The sequence below is a fragment of the Ostrea edulis genome, chromosome 5 (genome assembly GCF_947568905.1).
Source record: "Ostrea edulis chromosome 5, xbOstEdul1.1, whole genome shotgun sequence".
Lineage (NCBI taxonomy): Eukaryota > Metazoa > Mollusca > Bivalvia > Ostreida > Ostreidae > Ostrea > Ostrea edulis.
Window position 1 is genome coordinate 4058146 of NC_079168.1, and position 27967 is coordinate 4086112.

The window sequence follows — 27967 nt, forward strand, 5'->3', positions numbered from 1 at the left end:
GACTACATGTATCTCATTCAATATTGATACAGCTGAATTTGTATGATACTAAAAAAAGCCTACTACCACATACAAGAAAGACAGTCTTGTGTCAAATTTAGTTGTAATTGGATCAGTGTAATTCATTATAGTAAAAGTGCAAAATGTGGAAAATAGTAATGAAATTGGCATGAATCAACGAATGATGGCCACATTCTAATATGATTATTACTGAGTTAAGTAAATACTCATGTAAGGAAATACGCAACGCAGATATATTCCTGCAAATGTTTTAAGGGCAAATTATTTATTCTATTGCTATTTCAAAGCTTCAGCGTATATTCTGGAGAAACCACAAATGTTTCACAGAATAAAGGGGGTGTATCATGATAGTACATTATTCGCCCCAATGAATGGCACAGACAGAACATTTTCATAAAGCTTTCAATCATAATAAGGGGGAGGGGTAGTGTATCACGAAAGGTGAAGATAACGAAAAGTGATCAATCTCATAACTCCTATAAGCAAAACAAAATAGATAGTTGGGCAGACAAGGACCCCTGGACACACCAGAGGTGGGATCCAGTGCCTAGGAGGAGTCTCTCCCGAACCCCACATTTAATAACATTTTGAAATTTTACACATAGATTACAATCAAATGTTTGGTTTGATTGTCGTTCTACGCAATCCGTGGACGGGGTGGGATATGGTCTATTTGGATATGGAATTTGGGTGATTATATCAACTTTCCCAGTTTTCGAGTTGTAAAGAAGCAGTCTAAAACATTCTTTCAATTCAATGCCCAGCCTTTGATCTTCATATGAAAATCAGCAGGTGTGCCGATGGTAGATTGGTATAATACCTATACAACACTAGATTTAAAGCATTCAATTATTATTTGATGAGTCCTGCTATAGGATGATGAAGTAAAGTTTTGATTGTGCATGGAAACCTGCTAAAAATATTTATGTTCAGTGGTACCACAGCTTAAGAGATGCATTCTTACAAATGTTATTTTGCCTATTCCACATTCCCTTCGCTTTATGACATAGGTTTTTATATTCATATGAAGCAGAATTTATTCAAAAACTTCTATGTGAGAAGAAAAAATCTCTTGTTGTGACCTTCAATTCGACTTTTAGATATATCGATGACGTTTTGTCTATTAACAATAATAACTTTCTTTCATATGTCGATTTGATATATCCCTGTGAGCTCGAAATAAAGGACACCACAGAGTCGTCCACTTCTGCTTCATACTTAGATATTTTATTGAAAGTAGACATTAACGGCAAACTGACAACTCAACTGTATGACAATCGGGATGATTTCAGCTTCTCCATCGTCAACTTCCCAAATTTGTATAGCAATATTCCATTATCACCTGCATATGGTGTTTATATATCTCAACTGATTCGATATGCAAGAGCTTGTTCTGGGTATAGTCTGTTTTTAAATCGAGGTAAGCTACTGACAAACAAGTTGATGGTACAGGGGATTCAACAGTCTCGATTGAAGTCAGCATTTCGCAAATTCTATGGTCGTTATAACGATCTACTTCGTCAATACAACCTCGCATTGGGTCAAATGCTGTCTGACGTGTTTCATACGGATTGTTAAGCCGTTCTTGGCACACTGATTTTGACTGCGGATAACTCCGTTTACCTGATCAGGATATGGGGCTCACGGCGGGTGTGACCGGTCAACAGGAGATGCTTACTCCTCCTAGGCACCTGATCCCACCTCTGGTGTGTCCAGGGTCCGTGTTTGTCCAACTATCTATTTTGTATTGCTTGTGAGAGTTATGAGATGGATCACTGTTCGTTATCTTCACCTTCCATAGGCCCTTTGCCATGTATCGGTTAATCTAATTTAAAACAGTTCACACTGGGTACCTAACATAGCTAAGTCAACAAACGAAATTATTTGAAGTTGTGAGTTTTCAGGTCATATAGAGCTTTTCTGAATATTTAAAGGTATGTTCCGACACAAGTATAGTAGGAAACTATCGAACAATTAGTATGAAACACGCGAGATAAATTTCACAAAACAGATTCAAAACTAGTACTGAATGTGTTGTACGTGCATAGGAATGTTTTATTTTTAAAACTTAATTTGTATAGAAAATAATGCATCTGTAATATAACACTATACTCAAAAGCAAAATAGTAAAGGATCGCCCAGTAAACAAATATGTGTGTAAATGTAAATGAAATGTTATTTTTATTCCATATTCATGTTCTGCATTTAGGGGAGGCCTTACTTAGGCTATGCCTGTTGCCCGATCCTATTGAGTTTCTCAATAGAACATTTCAAAACGCATATGCAACATTCATTATGCATACAAAAAACCAATCTTTTGAATACAATGGATTATTTATGATAATTTTGTTTTGATCAGTATGTATCATATTAATGCTGTTAATTAATTGCAAATGAAGCAATCGTCCATTCAAATGTATTATACAACAACTGTTAAAGAGATGGAAATTAATTCAGTTACAGGGGACATTTTGAATTAAGAAGTATAATGTTTTAATGATTGAATTCTTTTTATTAATCATTAAAAAAATGAATAATTACCACTGTTTCCAAATTTAACTACGACTTGTTAAATATGCAATATCTTTTGTATTTATGACAGAGTGCTGTGTATTACACTCTACTTTTTATAAGCTATGGTGATGTTGACATCAATTACAGAATGTTGTGATAGAAGGCGGAAGTGTGAACTTCTGTAATAAGATATATTTGACTTATTTTTTGTTTTTATTACATAGAGGAGAAGAAAATTTGTATTTCCCAACTAACGTGATGATACTTAAAACATCAATGATCTTTTCACAGAGAGTAATAGTTCATCAGATTTCATTTATCATGAATATCAACAGCTACTCTTACAAATCCGTGTTAGCGATTAGTTGCAAAATCGAACATTATTACTGTCAGTATTGTTGTGACTTTTATGGGGACATTTTTCACAAAACAATGCTTCTCAAAAAGTTTTTTTCACATAATAACATTTGTTTGATAAGATACATAATGACATACAATAGAGTAGGGATCTCAAATTAGAGAAGAAGAGAATAGTTTTCTCATTTTAATTCTTCAGAAACGATTAGGTATAGGACATTTGAAATATGCTAAGTCCAAATATCATGCAAATCTTCTGTTCTCGGTTACTTTCGTCAGCTACGATTTTTATCCTTTCTCCCTGTAATTCAGTTTTATTAGATGCAAAAGTCAGTAGTTTTAATTTTTTTTAATGAGGCAACAGAGTTATATTTTACTAAACTTTTGATTAAACTGAAATATTCCTATATAATTCTAGATTCTCAGATCTAATGTTACAAGTTTACTTAAAAAGAGTAACATGGAATTATGCGTCACAGGATTCATAACTGAAGAAAATGTATTCACACGTATTATATATCATCTTATGTGTCTAGATAATGACAAGAATCCAGCGTCAGTAGAAAGGGACAGTTTTCAAAGCTTTTCAGTGTTGTGTATTCCGTAGATCAGATTATGTCACCAGATGACGTCTTTACACTTTATATCTCTTCTCTTGTACTCGGGTATGGAGGTATTGGTAGCTATATGATTCCCACGTCCCCCACTAACAGGAAGTAGCATCCATATCAAAACACAATACAAACGTGCGCATGGTCATCTTCATTGAGATACCTGCTTACTTCTAATGGGACCTTGAAAGGGGTTTCAATATTTCAAGATCACTTCACCCACGAATAGCTAAAATATCGTGTATGTAGATAGAGCTAAATAATCGTAATATTCTTGATAACAAAAACAGAATCAAGATAACATAATCGTATAAATATATAAAATTTATTTGCGTAAAAAATGACATTAGTAACACACAATCATGGGGTCCCTCCAACCAATTTAGTATACCTGAAATAGAAGTATATTTATTAATTGATTTATTAATGGAGATTTACTTGTCAACATTTCAACACACAGTGTGTTACGCATATTTGTACTTTCGAAATCTTATTATCGGACTTACTTTTCTAAGTCTCCTGCTTCCAAAACTGCGTCTAGATCCACCGAAGATGATTCCGTCATTAAAACCATTGAATCCACTAGCGGCGGCAGCAGATGCAGCGGCGGTATTTCCGATTCCTGCAGCAGCGGCGCTAGCGGCAGCAGATCCACCTCCAAGGTTCAATCCAGAGTAGGGGAAAGAGACTCGGTTGTTATAGTTGAACCCTGGGAAAGGGTACTGCTGTCCGGGGTAAGTGTAGTATTGTCCTGGGAAAGTGTAATACTGTGAGGGGAAATGATTGTAGTATTGTCCTGGGTACCAATAGTTGTTAGGGGCAACGTTCCATCCTAAACCACCAGCGGCGGCAGCGGATGCAGCGGCGTTTCCACCAGCAGCGGCAGCGGAAGCAGCAGCAGCATTCTGACCAGCAGCGGCAGCAGCAGCGGCGGCGGCGTTTCCTGCAGCAGCGGCGCTGGCGGCAGCTGATCCACCCCCAAGACCGAACAATCCTGTGTTAAGTCCTCCAGTGCTAACGACACCAGTGCTAACTCCATTGCCACCAGTACTGACGAGTCCTTGATATCCCCCATAGGGACCCTGTGATTGAACACCGTAAGAACATCCCCATGGCCCACATCCCCCGTAGTAGTCAGATTTGGGGTACTCTAAGGAGTCTGCAAATGCGCAGGCCACAATGCAGGCAACAGCAATGAATCGCAGCATTTTCTGAAATATAACGTGATATTCGTATTGCTAAATGAACTTTGGTTGATGTATAACACATATGTAGCTGTTGATATCACTTTGGTTTACTAGTTTCCTTAAACGTAATAGTGATACAGGATACATATTTTTTTTTTAAAATTCCATCAGTACTATTCATTTTAAAGGTAAAATGGTAAAATGATAATGATTAACAGTGAGTAAAATTCAGTGTTAGTATTTCTTGAAATAATGCAGATGAAGTCAAGATATACACAGATAAATGACAAAATGCTTACCTGGATTTTTGTATCAGTCTTGTGAGTTCAACGGTTCTTGTGTTGTACTAAACTGTTTAATTTGGTCTGTGTTTTTATAGCGTTAGAAACAAAGACGTCACACTAAATGGTGGTCCTTGCGGTTTGATTTGATTTTGGCTATAATTACACAACTAGTAAAGAAGCGAAGGAAATAAACTTTTGATTGACATGAATGACTCTTTAAGTAAAGAGCCTCGATTTATAATGCTCGGAGATGTTTTTATCTAGAATGGACTATAGCTGTCATAAAAGTGAATGGAATTGCTTACATCATCGCGCTAACAATTAAAAGACATTGCTGGTAACAAATGTATACAGTCTTCTGCTCTCACCATTAAGAAGGTATTAAAACTAAGATTTTTTATTAATCATGTTTACGAGGTTGATGTGTCCTATATAGGTGTTATACCTTTCATAATAAACACACATAAAGAGTATGTGAGTGAACTCTTTCACCGCCTTTACAGGTAATTCATATTCCCTATAGCCGTTTGTTTTATGATTGTGGATGGCAAAGCTTTAGACACAAATTTCATTCGCAATACTCATTGACTTCAATTATTAAATATTTAGTCAAAAAATTCCCTCTTTCGTTTCGAAATTGAAGGGCGTAAAATATCCTTGACAAGGAAGTCCAGAAAACAAATAAACCACATCGAATCTTCGCTATAACATCGGATGAGTTAACATTCTCAGATATTACTGATCCATGAGAAAGTTAGCTTTGCAAAATGATGACAGTTTATCTTCTGCAGAATGAAATGAAATTATTGCTATCTATCAGTTCGAGAGGACACAGACACTGATCTCTCTCTCTCTCTCTCTCTCTCTCTCTCTCTCTCTCTATATATATATATATATATATATATATATATATATATGACAATGGAATGCATTTTGACCACGGAATACTCTTCTTAGGCAGTTGATCTTAACTTTTGTTTATCAAGGAGTTGGTTTTTGCCTTACTCTTAATTCGTAATTGTTCGTTATTTTCAAATTTCATTTTTGAAATAGAAATGGTGCATTATTTGTTAATTAGATATCATAATGATTTTTAGATTTTGCTAGAATGATCTTTTACCAAGAAATATTAAACCAATTGATTTAAAGAAGGTGAAAAAAGAGCCAGAGAATGATAGAAACGTAATCAGACCGTCTGTCTTGTTGGTGTATTTCAACAATTAGACAAATATATATCAACAAGAGCAGCGTTAATTCTGCTCATCATGTGAAATGGTTTAAGTTGTTTTATCTTAAATCTAAAGTAAAAACTCTCATTAGCTTTATATGGATGTGGAAATAAAAAGTTTGAACTGAACTGTATCGAAGTGTTTTTCATGACGTTTGTATATTATATCTTAAAAGAGAAGTGAATATTACAAACATATATCTATCTCATAACTATCTCATAATTCCTATATCTGATGAAACCTATAAATGATACAAAATCAAGAGCAGGAGAAACATGGAGCCCTGGTAACAGCAGGGGTAGGAGCAATTGTTTAGGAGGGGTAAGAATTTCCTGTGGATCAGTACTGTTCTCCAGTGCCACTAAAATGAGAAAACCCAAGACATGTGTGAAATTGGTTTACTACTTCTGCAATAGTCCGCTAAATAGGACTGGTGCTCTCATTGTTTTTTTACGGAAGGATTTGTTTGGGAAACTCTCAAAATACTTTCTTCAAGAACTCCAAGAGTAAGGTTTTATCAGTGATCATGGACTTCTTCTAATGATAACCGACAGAGCTAGGCTGGGGTTACAATAGGCGTATAATGTATACGTACGTACGCATAGATAGGATAGCCATCTCAACTCTTCGCTGAAAGAGATGATTAAGATATGCTCTAACAAACGGTTCTGCAAAGATTTTATATTGTTAGGAATCAAATTTGTTGAGGTCCACGCCTCTATTTTGAATTGAGCAATAAAACGGATTTCAGAATTGATATAATAGCAATGTAGAGGATGAAAAAGTGAAGTTAACAGGGACAAATCTCATGAATCCAATATAAAAACTATAAAATTAACGGGGCATGGACACGATTTAAACTAAACAATTTCAGATTTCATTTTTCAATTTCTAATGATTAGAATGCTAAATTAAGATATTTCTAATGGTCGGCAAAAATGTGAATGTCATTTGTCGAGGTATGTTGAAGATACAGAGCTCACAATTCTTTGTTATGTAAACGAGGCTCGTGCCACGTTTTTGTTTACATAGGTTGAATATACTAGCAAAAGTCTGTTTAAAGCAGATGTTTCAATTTATAAGTTCATTCAGAATGTACAACTTAATACGGTACCAATTTTTATGCACCAGATGCGCATTACAATTAAATAGTTTCTAGTGTTTAGCACAAATTATTTTCTTTTAAACATGCTTTTTTCTATTAAACAATATATATGTAAACAAAAACATGACACGAGCCTTGTTTACATAACAAGAAATTGTGAGTGTTGTATCTCACTTATCTCTCAAAATTTGATATTCAAATTTTGGTTGACAATTAGAAATACTTTAGTTAAGCATTGTAAACAACAAAATTGGAATAATAACATTTTCAGTTCAATCGTGTCCATGCACCTTTAAGAGAAGTGTAATATGGACAAGGGATATACCAGAGGAGGGATCAGGTGCTTAGAAGGAAGAGTCATCCCCTGTTAACCGGTTACGTCAGGAAAGGGAGTAATCCGTAGTCAAAATTTCTCTTTATCTCCTTCTCTCCCCCCATCTTCTTGAAAGTAAATACCTTTCACATTATACATGTATATATATGCAATCCTAAATATAAACATATATGTTTGTATTTGCTTGAAATATGTATATACTATATTATCATGTATTGCTAATATGTAAAGGTTTATTTATTGTGAAAGCAAAAAATAAATGAATTACAAAAAAAAAAAATTCGTATTCAAAATCAACATGAAAGAACAATGCAAAGTGAAGATAACGAACAGTGATCAATTTCATAACTCCTACAAGCAATACAAAATAGATAGTTGGGCAAACACGGACCCCTGGACACACCAGAGGTGGGATCAGGTGCCAAGGAGGAGTAAGCATTTCCTCTAACAAGATTGGTATGAAACAGACCTACGAAAGTTTTACAGAACACATCCAAAATACAATATACGGTAGTACACAATGTGTTGTGTATGTATTTGAATGTTTTCTTTTTCAAAATTTCATTTCTATAAAAGATATATCTGAAACATAACACACAGTAGGAAAATAGGAAGGCAGTAGGTAAAAATCCTGAATAAATAAAATGTTATTTTTCATTTCATATTGATCGTCGTCATTTATTGTGCATAAGAAAAATCAATCTTTTAAATACAATGGATTATTCATGAATATTTTGTTTAAATCAGTATCTATCATATCTTGGACGAATTTGGCTCCACTTTTTTGGCACGCTGTTTTTGGCTATATTCAGCTCTAAAACTTCATAGTTATTTCGGATTTCAAACATTTCTGTTAAGCATCACTGAAGAGACATTATTTGTCGAAATGCGCATCTGGTGCATCAAAATTGGTACCGTATACGTTTTACATTATGACCCCTGGGTCGAGGCCTCTGCTGGTGGACTGTTAGTCCCCGAGGGTCTCTACAGCCCAGTAGCTAAGTACTTCGTTACTAGCTTGAAAATACGGATGTATATTTAATTGCTGTTATAAAATTTAGAAATTCATTTCAAAATTAAGGATAATCTCCCTCATGCATAGCTCTTATCCTTGGACGAATTTGGCTCCACTTTTTTGGCACGCTGTTTTTGGCTATATTTAGATCTAAAACTTCATAGTTATTTCGGATTTCAAACATTTCGGTTGAGCATCACTGAAGAGACATTATTTGTCGAAATGTGCATCTGGTGCATCAAAATTGGTACCGTATAAGTTTTACATCAATACTGTTTATTGAATTGCCAGTTATGAAAAGAATAACAATAAAGTAAATTTGAAATATTTGACTGCTTTATTACATAGAGGAGAGAAAAATTTGAATTTCATAAAATTCATGAAACTTAAAACATCGGTTATCTATTTCAGATAGTAGTAGTTCATGAGATTTCATTTATCACGAATACCAACAATATCACTATTTCCATACAGTCCTTTCAGCTATTAAGTGCAAAATTTAATGCTATTTCTGTCACAGTTTTACTGTTTAGATGATTTGGGAAAATGTTCACATGATAACGATTTTGTGAATGTATACAAAAATTATTTAAATTACAGTAAAGATATCAGAAGAAAATAATTCTCTCATTTTGTTTCCTTTAGAAAGGATTAGGGTTAGGAAGTTTAGAATAAGCTCAAGACGGGTAACACGTTTACAATACCCTGTATATTTTCTCTTCTCTATTACTTTTATCAGATGCGATTTATATAGGTAGATTTGACAATCCTTTCTCTGTGTAATTCAGTTCTGTTGGAGGATAAAGTCAGTGCTTCATTATTTTGAATGATGAAATAGAATAATGTTTTACTACGCTGTTGATTATATTGAAAATATAGTCGAAAATAATGCTAGTTTCCCAGACCCAAGTTTAGAGTTAAATGTCACAATTGTATTTCATGAAAGACTAACATGGATTTACGAGCCACTTGTTTCATAACTTAAGAAAATAATGACTAGAATTCATCAACATTAACGGGCGATATTTTCAAAGTTTTTCACTGTTGCATAAAACGCAGAACATATTGTATCGCTAGATAACGTCTATAGGCGCTAAATGTCCTGACTAGACCTCGAGTATATAGGTATTACATGTAGTATTAGAAGCTATATGAACAGCCGTGTTCCTCATCAATATGTCAATAACAGCTAGAATTCTTGTCAAATTACAGTGGAAACACACGCATGATCATAAACTTTCAGATAACTGTTTCCTTCCCAATGGGACATTGAAAAGGATTTTAATATGTCAACATCACTTCACACACGAAGAGCTAACTATCGTATATGTGAATATAGCTTAAATAATCGTAATAATCTTGATAACAAAATCAGAATGCAGATCAACCAATCTTACAAATATATAAAATTTATTCATGTAAACAAATGCCATTAGCAACACGCAATCATGGGGGTCCCTCCAACCAATCAGTATACCTGAAATGAAAATATAAATCATTAATGGAGATTTTAGAGCATAGTGAGTAGTACACAATAGAGATATATTGTACTTTTGAAATATTACGTGCAGACTTACCTTTCTAAGTCTCCTGCTTCCAAAACTGCGTCTAGATCCACTGAAGATGATTCCGTCATTAAAACCATTGAATCCACCAGCAGAGGCAGCCGAAGCAGCGGCGGCATTTCCAATTCCTGCAGCAGCGGCACTAGCGGCAGCCGATCCACCTCCAAGGTTCAATCCAGAGTAGGGGAAAGAGACTCGGTTGTTATAGTTGAACCCTGGGAAAGGGTACTGCTGTCCGGGGTAGGTGTAGTATTGTCGTGGGAAAGTGTAGTATTGTGCGGGGAAATGACTGTAGTATTGTCCTGGGTACCAATAGTTGTTCGGGGCAACGTTCCATCCTAAACCACTAGCAGCAGCAGCGGATGCAGCGGCGTTTCCACCAGCAGCGGCAGCGGAAGCAGCAGCAGCATTCTGACCAGCAGCGGCAGCAGCAGCGGCGGCGGCGTTTCCTGCAGCAGCGGCGCTGGCGGCAGCTGATCCACCTCCAAGACCGAATAATCCTGTGTTAAGTCCTCCAGTGCTAACGACACCAGTGCTAACTCCATTGCCACCAGTACTGACGAGTCCTTGATATCCCCCATAGGGACCCTGTGATTGAACACCGTAAGAACATCCCCATGGTCCACATCCCCCGTAGTAGTCAGATTTGGGGTAGTCTAAGGAGTCCGCAAATGCGCAGGCCACAATGCAGGCAACAGCAATGAATCGCAGCATTTTCTAGAGAAGACAATTGATATCATATTGCTAAACAAACTTAAAGTAATTCCACCCTCCTGTGATGTCATCAGATTTTGAAAAATCAATGATTTATTTAGATTTATATATGATAGGAACAAAATTTTTGTTAGAGTCTTTTCCGATAGTTATTGTAACACATCTTGGTAAAAATAAACTATTTCAAAAGTCTAAGTCAATGATGCAAAGTGAAGATAACAAACAGTGATCAATCTCATAACTCCTACAAACAATACAAAATAGATACGTTTTAAAATATTGAATCCAATGGCAATAACTCTGTTTTTATTTCTTTCTTTATCAAGTCTATTATGTGATAGATTTCCTTTATTTTTACATTTTGTATATTTTTGTGAAGATAGAGTTTCATGAAATTGTTATGAATGCTAGTATATCGTCATAACCAGTTTGTATGAAATTTTGATAACGCTGTTTAGGGAAAATTGCAATTTTCTGACGGTGATATATAATTCTGTTTATGTACGTCTCGCAACTTAAAAAGTGTAATAACCTATGTATTTCATTTGATAATGTGTTAGTTTTAACTCTAATGAATGAAAATAAATTCACTTTTGAAACTTGATGATATATAACAGATATTGATATGTTGATGGAAGTCATATTTATGTAGCGTCCGGATTTAAAACATCCTATTAGTACTATTTATTTTAAATGTAAAATGATAATGATTAACAGGGAGTAAAACTTAGTGAAATAATTTAGAAGGAGTTTAGTCATACACAGAGAAATGATAAAATGCTTACCTGGATTTTTGTGTCAGTCTTGTGAGTTCAACGGTTGTAGTGTCGTACTGAACTGTTTAATTTTGTCTCTGTTTTTATAGTGTTATGAACAAAGACGTCACATTAAATGGTGGTCCTTGTGGTTTTATTCCATTGTGTTTTTAATTACGCAACTAATACCAAAATGAAGGAAGTAATATAATGATTGACAGAAAAAACGTTAAGAAAAGATTTTCGATTTGCAATGTTCTGAGATACTTTTTGATAAGTGATAGGTGTAATAAAAATGAATCAAGTTAATTGCATTATCAAGTTCTCAATACAAAGACATAGTCAGGTACAGATTCATATGTGCTGCTCTCTGAGTTAAGTAAGTAACAAACCCGATGTACATGTATCATATTCCATATATTGGATTAATAATGTCTACGAGCTTTAGTTTTTTCTATCTCTTCATTCATTTTATAATATACACACATATAATGCATGTGAGAGATTTTTTTTACTTTCGTTATTTTTAATTGATATTTCCATATCGGTTTTTATCCTGTTTGTACTTAGGCATATAAATATCATTCTGTCAAACAAAATGTTTTCTTTCCTTCGTTTAGATTTTGAAGGGATCAAAATACTCCTCACATGGAAGTAGTGAATTTACATGTATACCACATTGAATAATTGCTATAGTTTTATGTGCGTTAACATTCTTAAGCCATCACTGGTTGATGAGGAAGTTGATTATGACAAAAGGATAACAGTTAATTTTCCACTCAATTATATTAATGGATTCCATTCAACCTATCATTTGGTCAAATGCTGTCTGACGTGTTTCGTGCCGGTTGTTAAACCGTTCTTAGCACACTGATTTTGACTGCGGGTGACTCCGTTTACCTGATCAGGATATGGGGCCCACAGCGGGTATGACCGGTCAACAGGGGATGCTTACTCCTCCTAGGTACCTGATCCCACCACTGGTGTGTCCAGGGATCCGTGTTTGCCCAACCATCTATTTTGTATTGCTTATAGGAGTTATGAGATTGATCACTGTTCGTTATCTTCACCTTGCATTACTATCCCTCTCTTTAAACAGAATTTGGAGAGAGTAATCTAATGGATCAGAATAAAATGCTTTAAAAATTAAAAGTCCTCATTTGTAAATAAGATTTTATGATGGTTTTACATCTTGTTAACTTGTTAATAAACTGCTGCGAGAAAGCCAAAATATGATGTAAAAGGAAAGTTCTAGTATGTCGCTGTACGATAAATAATTATCTCGGTTTGCTTTGAAGGAAAAAATAGTATTGTCGTTACAATGTCACTGTAATTTTAGAAAATTAAAAGAAATTATGTTAATTATGTATATAAACTAGTACAATTATTTCATCTTCATCCAAAGTACATTATTTTGATTAGCTTTAATGAAAAGTCAAATAAGTTACATTTTCAAAAACGTTTAATCAGACCTGCATTGACCTTTTCTGATGAAGTTTGCCTAGTATTCTTAAGAAAGGTGAAGATAACAAACAGTGATTGATCTCATAACTCCTATAAGCAGTACAAAATAGAGAGTTGGGTAAACACGGACCCCTGGATATACCAGAAGTGGGATCAGGTGCCTAGGAGGAGTAAGCATCCCTTGCCGATCGGTCACACCCGCCCTGAGCCTTATATCTTGATTAGGTAAACGAAGTTATCCGTAGTCAAAATCAGTGTACCAAGAACGGTCTAACAATCGGCATGAAACACTTCCGACAGCATCTGACCCTATGATGGGTTGAATTGGCAAACTAAATCGTTATAACGACCATAAAATTTGTGAATGCTGATTTTAAACGAGGCTGTAGGAACCCCTGCACCACCAACTTGTTTGTTAGTAGCCTGCTTCGATTTAAAAACTGACCATACGCAGAAGAAGCTATTGTGTATTGAATCACATAAGAGATGTAAACACCATATGTAGGTGATAATGGAATATTGCTACATAAATATTGGAAGTTAACGATGGAGAAGTTGAAATCATTCCATTTGTCATAAAGTTGAGTTGTTAATTTGCCGTTAATATCTACATTTTATAAACTATCGAAATATGCTTATGAACATTTTTATCTAGTACTACTGAACCAGAAGATCCTAAACCTGTGTGAAAGGTTCTTAAACGTAATGTAATACTCCACGACATGGGAACGGTATTCTGATTGAATTTTTGAATTTGTTTTACATAGGAAATTTGTAGGTGAAAACTTCCAAAATATTCTTTTTAAAAACTTCTAGGGAATATATATTGTCTTTTGGTTTATTCTGATCGTGGAAGTTCAAGCAAAATTTCTCGAATCACTTTGTGTGAGATTCGGAAGAGGTGTCCGTCCAAATAGCCAGCCTAGACGAATCTCGCCGAGATGACTTTACGAATGTCATGAACAAGAAGACCATGTTATGATGCATCAAATTCAAGCTTATTTCGTTAAATATGTTTGTTTTATTCAATCAATCAGTATTCCGTATGCTTTATTCACCATTGGAATAAGTTACTTTGTTTTAATCTAGATTAAGTGAATACTAATTTTGAACATGGCGAATGGGTATATTGAAGATATACATGTACTTATGCGTATGAAGAAGTGAAGACAACGAACATTGATCAATCTCAGAACTAACAAAATCACGAGAAAGACCGACACCTGGATATACAATCTACAGGTATCAGAGGTGGTATGCTTTTAAACGTTTTCATGATATCCCATCATTCCATTTCCACAACTTCATTGACTTCGATATTACAAATTCGATGGTTCGTGACAAAGCTATCTATCAAAGCATTGTAACATCAATTTCGGAAAATGACTAAATGACGTTTATCTACCAAAATATAAATAGGCCTATTCTTCATGCAAACAGAAAACCGTGTCTGCTGATAAATTAAATATGGACTAGTACTTAGTGCGTTGTGTAAAAAACCGTTTTGCAATAAATGTTTCATTGCTGGTCATTATTATCAGAGTAGCCCTAATTTAGTCATGTCCCTATCGTGTACTTACGGAGACGCGGAAACAAGATGACATGACTGATAGACATGCATATGTAACATTAATGTAAGGAAAGCAGTGTAAATATCATACCTTCTCCCGTTATATTGAGGTGATGAAGGAATCATTTAATTTATCGTTCGACTAGCATTTTTTTTTTTGATGAACAAAATATTTATAACACCACAACAATATACATATTTATTCATTTGTACCTGCGTGCTGTTAATATGAAAGAGCCCTGGTCCGTGGCATATCACTATCGTAATTTGCTCTATATAAAATGTATCAACCGAAGTTTCATGTGTGAAGAGTTTAAAGTGTTGATTTGTTGCGGATCTATTTAATTATGTTCGGGAGTAGTTCGATCTTATATAGATATTTCCGTAAAATACATGTTTTGTACCTATTTTGACTTATATTATAAATGGGACACAGTTTCAAAGTTTCGATTTGATTTTGGGACAAATGTATTTCCGTCATTTTTTGGTAATATAGTTTGTCTCAACATATACTTCTTTTTTTGTGGGGCGGGGGGGGGGTCAATTGTTGTCTATATTATTAATTAAGTTTTGGACTAGCGGATTTATTTCAAGTAGACAAAGACTGGTGGACACTGATAACATTGCTTCTTAAGCATTCTTAAACTGCTCAAAAGCCGAAAGCGCCGACCATATGCCTAAGTTTTGCAGCCCTTCAACGGCAGTGGTGACGTCTCCATAAGAGTGAAAAATTCTCGAGCATCCGTCAACCAATTTACCAAAACTAGCATTTTTACTGTTATATATTGTAAATACCACAGTAAATCAAGTTGGTTATTTTCGAAGCTGTTGAAAATGATCACCATTTAATTCTTCACATTTCAACATTGAGGAGTTCCAGCAGTCTATTTCATACTATCATTTTGTAGAGAATAATGTGTCTGTAGGTACAGTACTTTATATATGACAATTACTTTACATAAAACATTTACAATTAAAAACAATTACAATATCAACTGTGTCAATTTTAACCAATCTAGATAAAGGCGTCTTGATCAAGTTCTGTAGATTCGGAAGAGGAGTTATATATCTAGCCTCGGTGAATATCGCTAAGATTATGCAAAGGTAACATCAAAACGGCACTACGTTATCGTAAATCATGTTGGATTTACAAATATACATAAGGGTTCAAAGATATGATCAATATTTTACAAAACTATTTACCCCATGCATGAATTTTGGCGAGTATAATTTGATTTGAACACGGGCCGAATTTGGCCCGAAGGGTTCTTCGTATCTACCTAACCGAACCATTTCTCTGGAGAAGATAAATCTTTTATTGAAAACATTTTCCATTTGGGATATTATGGAATGACAACGAAGTATTTCTGTAATGCTTTTGGTTTCAATCTTTGGATTGATTTTGATTACGAATTACTCTGTCCACCTGATCAATACCTAGGTCTCACGGCTGTTGTGACCGGTCAACAAGGGTGCTTACTCTTCCTATTCCCGTGAATTAGTTCTTTAGTATCCCTTGCGTGTCGTAAGAGGGGAGAAAATGGGACAGTCCTTCTGATGAGATGGCAAAAACCTAGGGCACATGTCACAGCAGGTGTGGCACGAATAAGATCCCTCCCTGCTCAACGGCCGTAAGCACCGAGCTCAGGTTAAACTTCTACAGGCTTTCACCGGCGATAGTGACATCTATATATGAGTGAAAAATACTGAAGAGAGACTTTAAACTGTATAAAACCAACCTAGAGACTGATCCCACATTTGGTGTATCCAGGGGCCGTGTTTGCCCATATCTTTATTTTGTATTCCTTATAAGAGTTATGAGATTGATCACTGTTGGTTATCTTCACCTTTCAGAAACAGACAATCATGGAGTCCACCCAACCAATTCATCTGGCAATTGAACTATTAAACTGTAGGAATGAAAGCTAATGATAGTAAAAATATACCTATTTCTAGTGTGGGTATTTTGAAAAATGATCTAGCGTCAAATAAGTTCCACAGTGTTTCAATCTTTAAATGACTTTTGCAATTAATTCTCAATATGTAGCTAAAAACTAAAATTCATAGCAACATGGGACCAAAATATAAAGAGAATAAATAATAGATCAAAGGAAGTGAAAATAATAATACCAAAGCTTGTATACAAACATGAAAGTCAGTACCTAGAAATGAATTGTTCAAATAAAAACATCAGCACATCTAACATAGAAACCGATACATACACTACATTCAAGAATTTGGCATACCATCATTTAGTTTGCCCATATAACCTATCATTGGGCAAAAGCTGTTTGACGTATTTTATACCGATTGTTGGGCCGTTCTTGGCACACTCATTTTGACTACGAATTACACCGTTCACTTGATCAAGATAAAATGTTCACGGCGAGTATGACTCTTCGACAGGGGATGTACACTCCTCATAGGCACTTGATCCCACGTCTGGTGTATCCAGGGGTTCGTGTTAGCCCAACTATTTTGTATTCCTTGTGGGATTTAAGAGATTGTCCACTATTCATTATCTTTGCCTTTCATCAATGAAATGAATTAAAAAGAAGAAAGCAGAATGTTTAAGTATTAGGCCTGTTAAGGTATGCTAAGAGACAAAAAAAAAAAACAACAAAAAAAACCAACAACACACACACACAAGACAAGACTTGAAATGTCTACTGAAATAGAGTTTCGAATAGTTTGTGGCAGTTTGTTCCAAAGAAATGGCGATGAGTAGCTATATAAACGTTGATAATTTTCAGTTTTTAGCTCTTGGTAAATATGATAAATATTACATAAAATAATTCTACTTGGTGTGGCGACAGATTAAGGATAATAGTACATTATTATAATTATAAAGGATAGATTGACGTATTTTGCATATTGAAACACACTGAGGTAATTTGGCATTTAGTTTTTGAAACCTTGAAAGAAAGACAACCTTTATAAATGAAAATAAATCTTAATTACATGTAGCATCTAGTCCAAACAAGAAAATAAATAGCTAGTAGACGTCTTAAAATAATTCTTACTTCCCTGTTTTGTAATTTGAATTTGTTTTCTGAGTACAGTTGGTTCTTAACATTACAACATGTAGAACTGGAATATATTAATGGAATGCCTTCTAATTGTGAGTTAGGTTCACCAAACCGATCAGCATATGAAAAACCCAGTGGCGCTTTGACAGGTTATATGATCAATCAATGATTCATGATGAGTTCCTTTTGTACATCAAATAACGTTGATGAACAGTCTTGGACAACTTGTGTACTGCAGAGAAGAGATATTCCACCTTGCATATTTAGTATATATATTTTCATCACATGGGGATTTTATGTGTGGTTTTATTTTTCAATTCTGATTTTTATTTTTGCAAATAGCGACTGAACATATTGTTTAATAAATCATCATGTGAAAACAAAAGAATGGATAACTTATGCTGTTATGAATTTCGGAAGTCTTTTGACTAGAAACATTAGTATTTCGCATTTCAATGTTCGAACATGTATATTAGTTGTATCAAGGAAGGTAACTCCTCACCCTTTGAGCACAGCCGCCTAGAATACTATAACGTCTTTCCAGTAGACGTAGTATTTCGAAATTTTCCTTGCTCTTGCTGTTTTTTTTTGTATTAGACATTTTTTTTGTTATTTCCACCCGGGTAGGATGCATTACCACAATGATATTGTTTTTGTGGGTTTTTTTACTCCACATGTTCACAGTGTAAGTAGTTATTTACATATATATTTTAGTTTCGAAATTACTGTTATCAATTGTGCGGGAAAAAATTACAACGGATGTCCATTAAATCGACAATAGTATACACTTTAGTGGGTTTTTTTTAATTCTGACGTGAGTCTTACTATAAATCCAGTATAAGACTTATGGCAATTGTGTTTAAGAAAGTATGATGCATAGATGAGAGTTATTGGATTATCAAATAATCGTTTGATTATAGAATGGAGATATCGCCTGTTTGTAAATGACAATTTATTATAAAGGTACATAGATTAGTTTCTATGGAAATAACCTCCAATTTTGAAAAACCAAACGCCAAAATGTGGCAGTGGTAGATCCAAAGATGTGTATAATGAATATATAGGTTGCGATTGGAATACATTTAATGCTCATCATTTAAACAGTCTAAGAGCTTGTTCTGCGTATAGTCAGTTTTTAAATCGAGGTAAGCTACTGACAAACAAGATGATGGTATAGGGATTTCAACAGTCTCGATTGAAGTCAGCATTTCGCAAATTTTATGGTCGTTATAACGATCTACTTCGTCAGTACAACCTCGCATTGGGTCAAATGCTGTCTGATGTGTTTCATACCGATTGTTAAGCCGTTCTTGGCACACTGATTTTGACTGCGGATAACTCCGTTTGCCTGATCGGGATATGGGGCCCACGGCGGGTGTGACCGGTCAACAGGGGATGCTTACTCCTCCTAGGCACCTGATCCCACCTCTGGTGTGTCCAGGGGTCCGTGTTTGTCCAACTATCTATTTTGTATTGCTTATAGGGGTTATGAGATTGATCACTGTTCGTTATCTTCACCTTACATTAAGCAATCTAAATGTAAGCAAAAACATAGCACGAGTCTTGTTTTCATAACTAAGAATCGAGAGTGTTGTAACTCACTTGCAACTCAACAATTGATATTCAAATTTTTGTTGACCATTGAAAATACTTTAGTTAAGCATTGTAAGCAATAAAAATGGAAAATAAGATTGAAAATGTTCAACTCAAATCATGTCCATGTCCCTATAACTATCATAATAACTCCAGAAATACATTGTCATGTTTTATAAATTACTCCGTTTACCGGATCAAGATAGAGGACTTACGGCGGGTCTGACCTGGCGACAGGAGATGCTTACTCCTCCTAAGCACCCGATCCCATCTCTGGTATATCCAGGGTCTTTGTTTGCTCATCTTTTCATTTTGTATTCCTTATAGGAGTATATAATGGACAATTTAGAAATGTAGAAATATAGGCATTGTGCAGAGTCTTGTGAAAAAGATAAACATCAATCTTAAATATCCTATAGCAAATATAGGAAAAGTTATTAAGAAAATTGAGAGCAGAGCAAATTTGGATATTTGGTACATATATGTAAGACTAGAGGTGGTGGAATAATCTGTCTAGGAGTAAGAATATCTTTTTACAACGATGGGAAGGGTGCTTCATTTCTTGTAGCAACTTTTAACAAATCCAGTACGCAGCTGAGTTAAGACTATCCGAAAAAAATCACAGTGCTGTTATAAATATACCTCTGTTCGCTTCGCACCATATGACGTCACAATGAAAAAGTACGTCACAGCGTACATGTTCTGATAGATGTATCGCGGGGAAAGTATCATAATATGTTGTCGTTATTTATTACTGTTATCAAATGATAAGCTGTATACGTGAAACAATTTCTGGGGAAATGATTATATATATTATTCTTTAATCATTCTGCATTTTTAATATATAACATGCACGAAGGTGATATTCATATTATATTGTGACCTTGAAATCACCCCTAATCTGAATGACTGATGCGTTTAAAAATTCCCTCATGTACCTAGATAATCTCATACTGCAGAAACAGTGGCAAAGTTCTGGTTCATCTGTTATCCAAGGTGAAGATAACGAACAGTGATCAATCTCAGAACTCCTATAAGCAATACAAAGTAGATAGATGGACAAACACGGATCCCTGGACACACCAGAAGTGGTATAAGGTGCCTAGGAAGAGTATGCATCCCCTGTCGACCGGTCACACAATAAAAAAAGCAATATGAATTTTTCTGAAATATAATCTAGATATATTTATGCATTTGAAAAGTACAGGGAGCAATTTCTGTCTTGTATATTAACGGTATGATATACATAGGAATGTGGACAATCCCGGTAATTCGCTGATGACTGTTGATGTGTTGATAAATTATAGCATGTTTAGTTTGAGTATGTATTTGCTCCCAACACTTTTCATGTTAAGGATTTTTATTTCTTTATGTGTTTATCAATACAAATGCAACTGGTTACCCGCATGAACCTGAAATTTTGTTCACAAGTAGGGCCTCTTGCTGTTTTCCAGACATAAAGTGCTACGTGATATTCAACTGACGTCACGGGAAATTACCAGGAGGGGAATTTTACGGTAGTTCAGTTACAGTCAATATAATTATGGGTAGTATCGCTTCGGTGTTTAACCGTAACAAGTGTAATGATAATCTGAGATGCAATTTCACTCCATGATTACTGTGCATTCTACTATGGAAGCCCTTAACCTAATTGCCTAATGTGATGAAGGGGATGTATTTAAAATCTGGAAAAAAACCCATAATGTATTTTCCCTTATTCAAGTTTTTTCATATTACATAGATTGTTTTGTTTGTAAATTGTGCATAACATAGCTAATTCATGTGATTTACAGCTCTTGCTGTTTTATGGAAGTCATTTTCTGAGATACATGTACATGTATATTTGAAAAGGCTGAACAGGAAGAATTTGCATAAAAAATCCATATTCTCTGCAGTAAAATGCTGATGAAATAACAAACAGTAATCAATTTCATAAATATTGGTCAATGCAAATCGCGGTTCAATCCATATCCATCATCGTTCCCATCAAATCTAATAAGTCCACCGGAACTTGACGCAGCCGCAGGCGGAGCGTCGTCGACAAGAGAACTGGCAGCAGACGCCCCTTTCAGATTTTCGTTCGTGAAATCATCAGCCAAAATGCTGACAACAATGCAGGCTACAACAATGAAACGCAGCATTTTCTGCAAAGATATTGAAAAACTGATACCCATTTTGCTAACTAAGAATATCATATGAATTTATCATTCGAGTTTCTTATTTTTATCTATTCTTAAGTATCGTATATGTTGGTGTATGATTTAAAAAAAAAACAACTTTCACATGGTAATACGTTGATAGAATAGATCAACGTATTTTTAGTATGGGTATTTTTATTTACAAAATCTAACAATTAATGGGTTTAATAGCATTTTCTGCATAAAATAACTTTGTTCAATTGATTTTCGATAGTTTCCTGTAAAGATGCATATGAAGAGGGGAGGAAAGTTTAACGTGCATATTGGATAGATGGAGAAAAGTTAAACAAACAAACAATATATGTATAACAGCTGACATGCAGCTATCAAAATATCTAACTGTATACCAAACACGTTCGTTTAATGAAAATCCAATTTAAGTAGATATTCTATGAGAGGTTATATTATGAATCCGTATACTGTTGATGATGTGAGTTCATTTTGTAGAAATTGGTTGCTTAAAGGGACATGGACAGGATTTGAGCTGCAAATGTTCAAATTTTACTTTTTGATTTTTAATGTTTACAATGCTCAACTAAGGTATTACTAATGATCAGCAAAAATGTGAATGTCAGTAGTCAAGGTACATGGGAGATACAGAGGTCACAAGTCCTTCTTATGTAAACAAGGCTCGTTCCATGTTTTTCTTTGCATAGGTTAAATAAGCTAGGAAAAGTGTCATTCAAAGCAGATTTTTTCAATTTATAAGTGAATTCGTAACACAATTAAATATTTTCTAGTGTTTTGCCACATCTCATTTTGTTTTAAACACGCTATTTTCTATCAAACAGTCTGATGTAAACAAAAACATGGCACGAGCCTTGTTTACATAACAAAGAATTGCGAGTGTAGTATTTCACTTATAACTCAACAACCGATATTCACATTTTGGGTGACCATTAGAAATACTTTAGCTAAGCATTGTAAACAATAAAAATGGAAAAATAAAATCTGAAAGTTTTCAGCTACAATCGTGTCCATGCCCCTTGAAAGCTTTTTTCTGTGCTTTTTGCCTTAAAAAACTTCATATAGTCTCTCATCGCTAAAAATTATAAATGAATGGAATAAGTAGTAATGACTCAACTGTAACATTGTCCCATATTTAAAAGTGAAATCTTACCTTATTACCAGTGTCTAATGTACCGCCTTAGTGCCTTGTACAACTTGTGTGCTAGAAAGAGGAAAGAGCCCACTTTATATAGCTGGTATTTATAATGATCATTCCACTGGGGAACTAATTTGTGGTTTTAATTTTCATTAATCATTGCTATTGTTTTTTGCTGATAACGACCATACACATGCATTAGTAATATATCATATAAAACAAAATAATGATTGTTATACGTTGTCATGACTTTCAGGAGTCTTTTGACTGCCTAAAATGAAACTGGTAGAAGCGATTTTGTTTTTTACATTTCACTCTTCATGCATGTAAATGAGTTATATAAATATATATCAGAAACATGTCTTAAAGATATATTGGTCGACTTGATAAAAAACGCATAACTATTAAAGTTTTTTACTGCTTAATTAGTTATGAAACTATTTGCTTTTTTGTCTGTGAATTTTGCATAGCATTGAATTCATGAATTGATCTCACCGTCATTTATTAAATGTATGTTTATGTAGTAGAAAAAATGACAGCATATTAGTTTTATCCATGATTTTATCCCTGGAGAGAATGCTGTAAATCGGTAATTGTATGGTTATTGTCTGCACAGGAATTCTTCCATGAGGGATTTTTTAGGATGGGGGAAGGGATTGACTTTGATTGAGTGCAAGAACACCAGTTTATATTCATATTGAAGAATATTCCAAATATTCAAGGACAATCTTTTTATTCATTAAATAACCTGTTTTAAATATATTTATTTCAAAGAAAGTAAAGCCGTTGTATCTCTTTTTTATGTCTTCTAAATGATCATAGTTTATAAAGGTTATCGACATGTCTTCTTTAATTAGGCACACATGGTAATATCAATGATATATTGTACTGTATCATCTGTAGTAGATACATGTACAAAAGACGGACTTCAAATGCGATATATAATCATTTATTAGAATTCGTTATTTGACGAAGCCAAAGTAGTCCATACTTGGATTTTACGACACTAGAATATAGATTGAACTCTGTGATCATGGATGTTGTCCATCATACGCTCTTTATACCACCGAGGGCAATGAATGAGGTTCCTAGGAGGAGCGAGTATCCCATGTTGATCTTACATCAAATTAATACATATTTATGTCTTCTAATAATGTATGTATTTTGCATATATGTTATGGATAAATTTGTACATAGACGTGTACACTAGTTGCGCTCACCCTAACTATAGCACCGGAAACATAATATTACAGTTAAAGAAATAAGGAAGCGTATTAATTAGCTTCGCAAATAGAGAATGAATATACAAGCTCATTCTATGGGAAAATATTGTAAATAGTGAATGAAATGAATATTGCCTGTAGAAAATAATCCAATGAAAGATTTTCTTGGAGAGGGGAGGGGGGGGGGGGGGTGGGTGGACGGTGGTTGTTTTCTAAAACACCAGTCTATCTCCGAATCAGAGAATATTACATATTTCCTATGTGATGTATTCAAGGAAAAGGCTGTAACTAATGTACGAGCCATTGTATCCTTACAGAAAGAGATTTTTGTTCTCCTTCTACGCACCTGATTCCACCTCCAGTGGAAACTGTTTATCTTTATAGCATTTAATGAGATTAATTTCTGCTCGGTATCTTAGCAGCCTTTGAAAGCAGGAAAATATGACTTTTTAAATGCAAATTCTGCCTGTTCAGCCCTTTCCGGTATGGATCAGAAAAATTCTTGCATGGAATAGCAAGATCTCTAAAGCACGTCGATTAGATGTTTTACGCAAAATTTGCAAACGATAAAACTGTATGTAAAAGTATATTTAAGAAGTTTTGGAAAGAGCAAATCAGATAAACTGTTTTCCAGACCAAATGACACCAGCTGTATCAAGTTAATAACATATATTCCCTCTCTCATTTATTGGATTTGTAAAAGTTACTGCAAAGAATGGGGCACCCTTCCACCCTTCTAAAATGAGATGCTTACTCCTCCTTGGAGTACACCTCTAGTGTCTCCATGCATCAATGTTTGTCCTAATTTTTTTTTCAATTTTCGTGATATATATTCCTATATCCTAATAGTTAAGGATTAAGGATGTTAATCAATGTTTGTTATCTTCTTTTTACACATCCAATGCGATGAAACGTAGCAGAATCTTTGCCTAATGCGCGCAAATGAAAGGTGAAGATTACGAAAAGTGATCAATCTCATAAATCCCATATGCAATACAAAATAGATAATTGGGCAACATGGAACCCTGGACACACCAGAGGTGGGATAAGGTGCCTAGAAGGAGTAAGCATCCCCTGTCGACCTGTCACACCCGCCGTGAGTCCTATATCTTGATCAGGCAAATGGAGTTATTCTTAATTAAAATCAGTATGCCACGAACGGTTTAACAATCAGTATGACTTTGACTCAAAGATAGGTTGTATTTGCAAACTAGATAGTATAACGACCATAGAACTGGCAAAATGCTGACTTTAAGCGAAACTGTTGAAACCCTTGTACCATCAACTTGTTTGTCAGTAGTATGCCTCGATTTGAAAACTGACCATACACAGAACTAGCTCTTGGTATCGAATTAGTTGAGCGATATAACCTCCATATGCAGGTGGTAATGTGATATTGCTATTTAGATATGGGAAGTTTACGATGGAGAAGCCGAAATCATCCCGTTTGTCATAAAGTTGAGTTGTTAGTTTGCCGTGATAGCTACTTTCAATAAAATATCTAAGAATGAAGCAGAAGTGGACGACTCTGTGGTGTCTTTTATTTCGAGCACGCAGGGTTATATCGAATCGACATATGGATGAAAGTTATTATCGTTAATATATTGTCGATATATCTAAATGTCGAATTGAAGATCACAATAATTTATGAAATATCTAAACTGTAGTATTTTTTCGAAATAAAAACATCATTGAGACCCTCATCTCAAAAATGAGAAGGTGAAGATAAGGAACAGTGATCAATCTCATAACTCCTATGAGGAAGTCAAAATTAAGAGTTGGGCAAACAAAGACACTAGGGTATGCCAGAGGTGGGATCTGGGCCGGGATTCATAAAGATTCTAAGATTTTTCTTAGATTTCCTATTTAAGTACTAAAAAAAACTTAGCTAAGAAAAATACTTAAGTATCAATTCCTAAAAAAGTTAAGCACTATTCTTAGCTAAGTACAGTTCTTAGTAATTTAGAAAACTTAAGTTGAGTCACCCTAGCAACGCATAGTATTTCCCAAACTAAAGGTGTAACTCTTGTGCGATGGAGGTCGTATTTTGAACATGTTTTACGTCACATCTGTCAAATTTCGCAGACGTAAACATGGAAGAAAGCCACAAACTCAAACGAAAGCCAAACTGGAGTAGTGAGGAGTCCTTGGCACTCACTACTCTTGTTGAAGAATACAAGGATGTTGTGAGAGGGAAACTAAGTCCCCAGTTAACCTCTCAAATGAAGTCGAAAGCGTGGGGGGGAGATTGCGGTAAAACTTCGTGCTATGAGTGTTGGGCCAACTCGAACGGCAGCAGAAGTTGAGAAAAAGTTGCACATCTCAAAGACAAAAACGGAGATTTCCAACCACAGACGTATAATTACTGGTACAGGTGAGTTGATGATGAAATTGTAAATTATGGTGAATACAAGTTTTATGACCAATAGATAGGTGCATAGGCCTACATATACTGACGAGTACGCGAGTGTTAGGAGAACTTGTGTATCATATTAGATATACACGTATACTTATGCATCCCATTAACACAGTGAGATTAAAATGCGTATTTTATCCAGGCAAATCTTTCATTTCATTTTCATTGCAAGGAATTATACCGATGAAAAGATAATGTGGGATATTTACCTTTGTTCGTTTTGGCCACTCATTTCGCTCACAAGTCGTTTCGGCCCCTAGTTGTTTCGACCCATTTATCTTTTAAATTGTCTTAATCATTTAAGGAACTTGAAAATCATAACAGCATTCCTTATGACATTGTTATTCAACAATCATACATGATTTCAGAAATTAATGTAACATTTCATGTGATAAAAAAGATTGCCCCCCCCCCAATTAAATATTTGATATGTCATATGCTTTTAAATTCATGTTATTTAAAACACGTACATTTCTGTTATAATTATATACAATGCATTACAGTAATATTATATTTTAACACTTTATAAATCCTGTAGGATAAAAAGAAATCCACACAGTATGTAGCAATTCAATGTAAGGTGAAGATAACGAACAGTGATCAATCTAATAACTCCTACAAGCAATACAAAATAGATAGTTGGGCAAACACGGACCCCTGGACACACCAGAGGCGGGATCAGGTGCCTAGGAGTCACACCCGCCGTGAGCCCCATATCCTGATCAGATAAACGGAGTCATCCGCAGTCAAAATCAGTGTGCCAAGAACGGCTTAACAATCGGTATGAAACACGTCAGACAGCATTTGACCCAATGCGAGGTTGTATTGACGAACTAGATCGTTATAACGACCATAGAATTTGCGAAATGCTGACTTCAATCGAGACTGTTGAAATCCCTGTACCATCAACTTGTTTGTCAGTAGCTTACAATTTTACAGAAGACATTTTTTTTGCAGATGGTGGTCCTCCTCCGAAGTCATTGAGTGCTGTAGCGGAAGCTGTCACTTGTGTAATTGGGGCAAATAACACTTGCCTGATGGGTATAGAGGGAGGCATTGATACGTCCATGCTAAACCTAGATATACTTGGTGATGAATCTGTGTAAGTAACTTAATGAGTAACATCATTTACTATATAAAATTATATCATAATAGGTGTCAAATCTTTGATTGATTGGAATCTACCATGACAGAATTAATGTTTGTAATTTGATTTGTATAAATAAATTAATGATATATCATATAAACATCAAAATAGAAAAAGAACAATAATTATTAAACTAATCATCCAAGTCATCATTTAATCATTCTCAAATGGATTAATACAAGATTCATAAAGAATAATGTATTCCTCTTCCCACCATAGGTGAATACAGGTAATTGAAGGACCTCCAGATACAGATCCCCACATTCTTGGATCAACTCCCCTCTAAGTAACATCTGTCCTGGAGTCTTCATTGCCATTGGTAACCTCAGGCAATAGCAGCAGGGACATTAACCTGAAAAGAAAAATGAAAGAACTAACTTGCAGGAAGCTGGAACTAGAAGTCCAGTATTTGGAAATGAAAATAAGAAAGCTTAAAAAAGAGGAATGAACCATCCTTAGATTAAGAGACTGATCAATATTTTTGCTGTTGATTGTCAGCATCTTCAGGTAGTTCAGATTCAAGTATTCAAA

The 27967-nt window shown here is 34.9% G+C and overlaps 2 protein-coding genes and 1 pseudogene across 2 annotated transcripts; 1 reads left to right on the forward strand and 2 right to left on the reverse strand.

Annotated features, from left to right (window-relative positions):
* Positions 1-3812: 3812 nt before the first annotated feature.
* On the reverse strand, positions 3813-5054 carry LOC130046269 (AT-rich interactive domain-containing protein 1B-like). The gene is made up of 3 exons (XM_048878290.2): positions 4990-5054; positions 4010-4714; positions 3813-3894 (listed from the first exon to the last, which is right to left on the reverse strand). Exons 2-3 carry the CDS (start codon positions 4709-4711, stop codon positions 3886-3888), a joined length of 711 nt encoding a protein of 236 aa, XP_048734247.2. The 5' UTR covers positions 4712-4714; positions 4990-5054; the 3' UTR covers positions 3813-3885.
* Positions 5055-10050: 4996 nt separating this feature from the next.
* LOC125650215 (alanine and glycine-rich protein-like) lies at positions 10051-11772 on the reverse strand. The gene is made up of 3 exons (XM_048878292.2): positions 11722-11772; positions 10235-10939; positions 10051-10134 (listed from the first exon to the last, which is right to left on the reverse strand). Exons 2-3 carry the CDS (start codon positions 10934-10936, stop codon positions 10126-10128), a joined length of 711 nt encoding a protein of 236 aa, XP_048734249.2. The 5' UTR covers positions 10937-10939; positions 11722-11772; the 3' UTR covers positions 10051-10125.
* Positions 11773-25797: 14025 nt separating this feature from the next.
* LOC125652175 (uncharacterized) lies at positions 25798-27901 on the forward strand (annotated as a pseudogene).
* The last annotated feature ends 66 nt before the right edge of the window (positions 27902-27967 follow it).

What these genes read in the sequence shown, in the direction of transcription:
- LOC130046269 (XM_048878290.2), bottom strand. Translation starts at nt 4,711, where the DNA reads ATGCTGCGATTCATTGCTGTTGCCTGCATTGTGGCCTGCGCATTTGCA.
- LOC125650215 (XM_048878292.2), bottom strand. Translation starts at nt 10,936, where the DNA reads ATGCTGCGATTCATTGCTGTTGCCTGCATTGTGGCCTGCGCATTTGCG.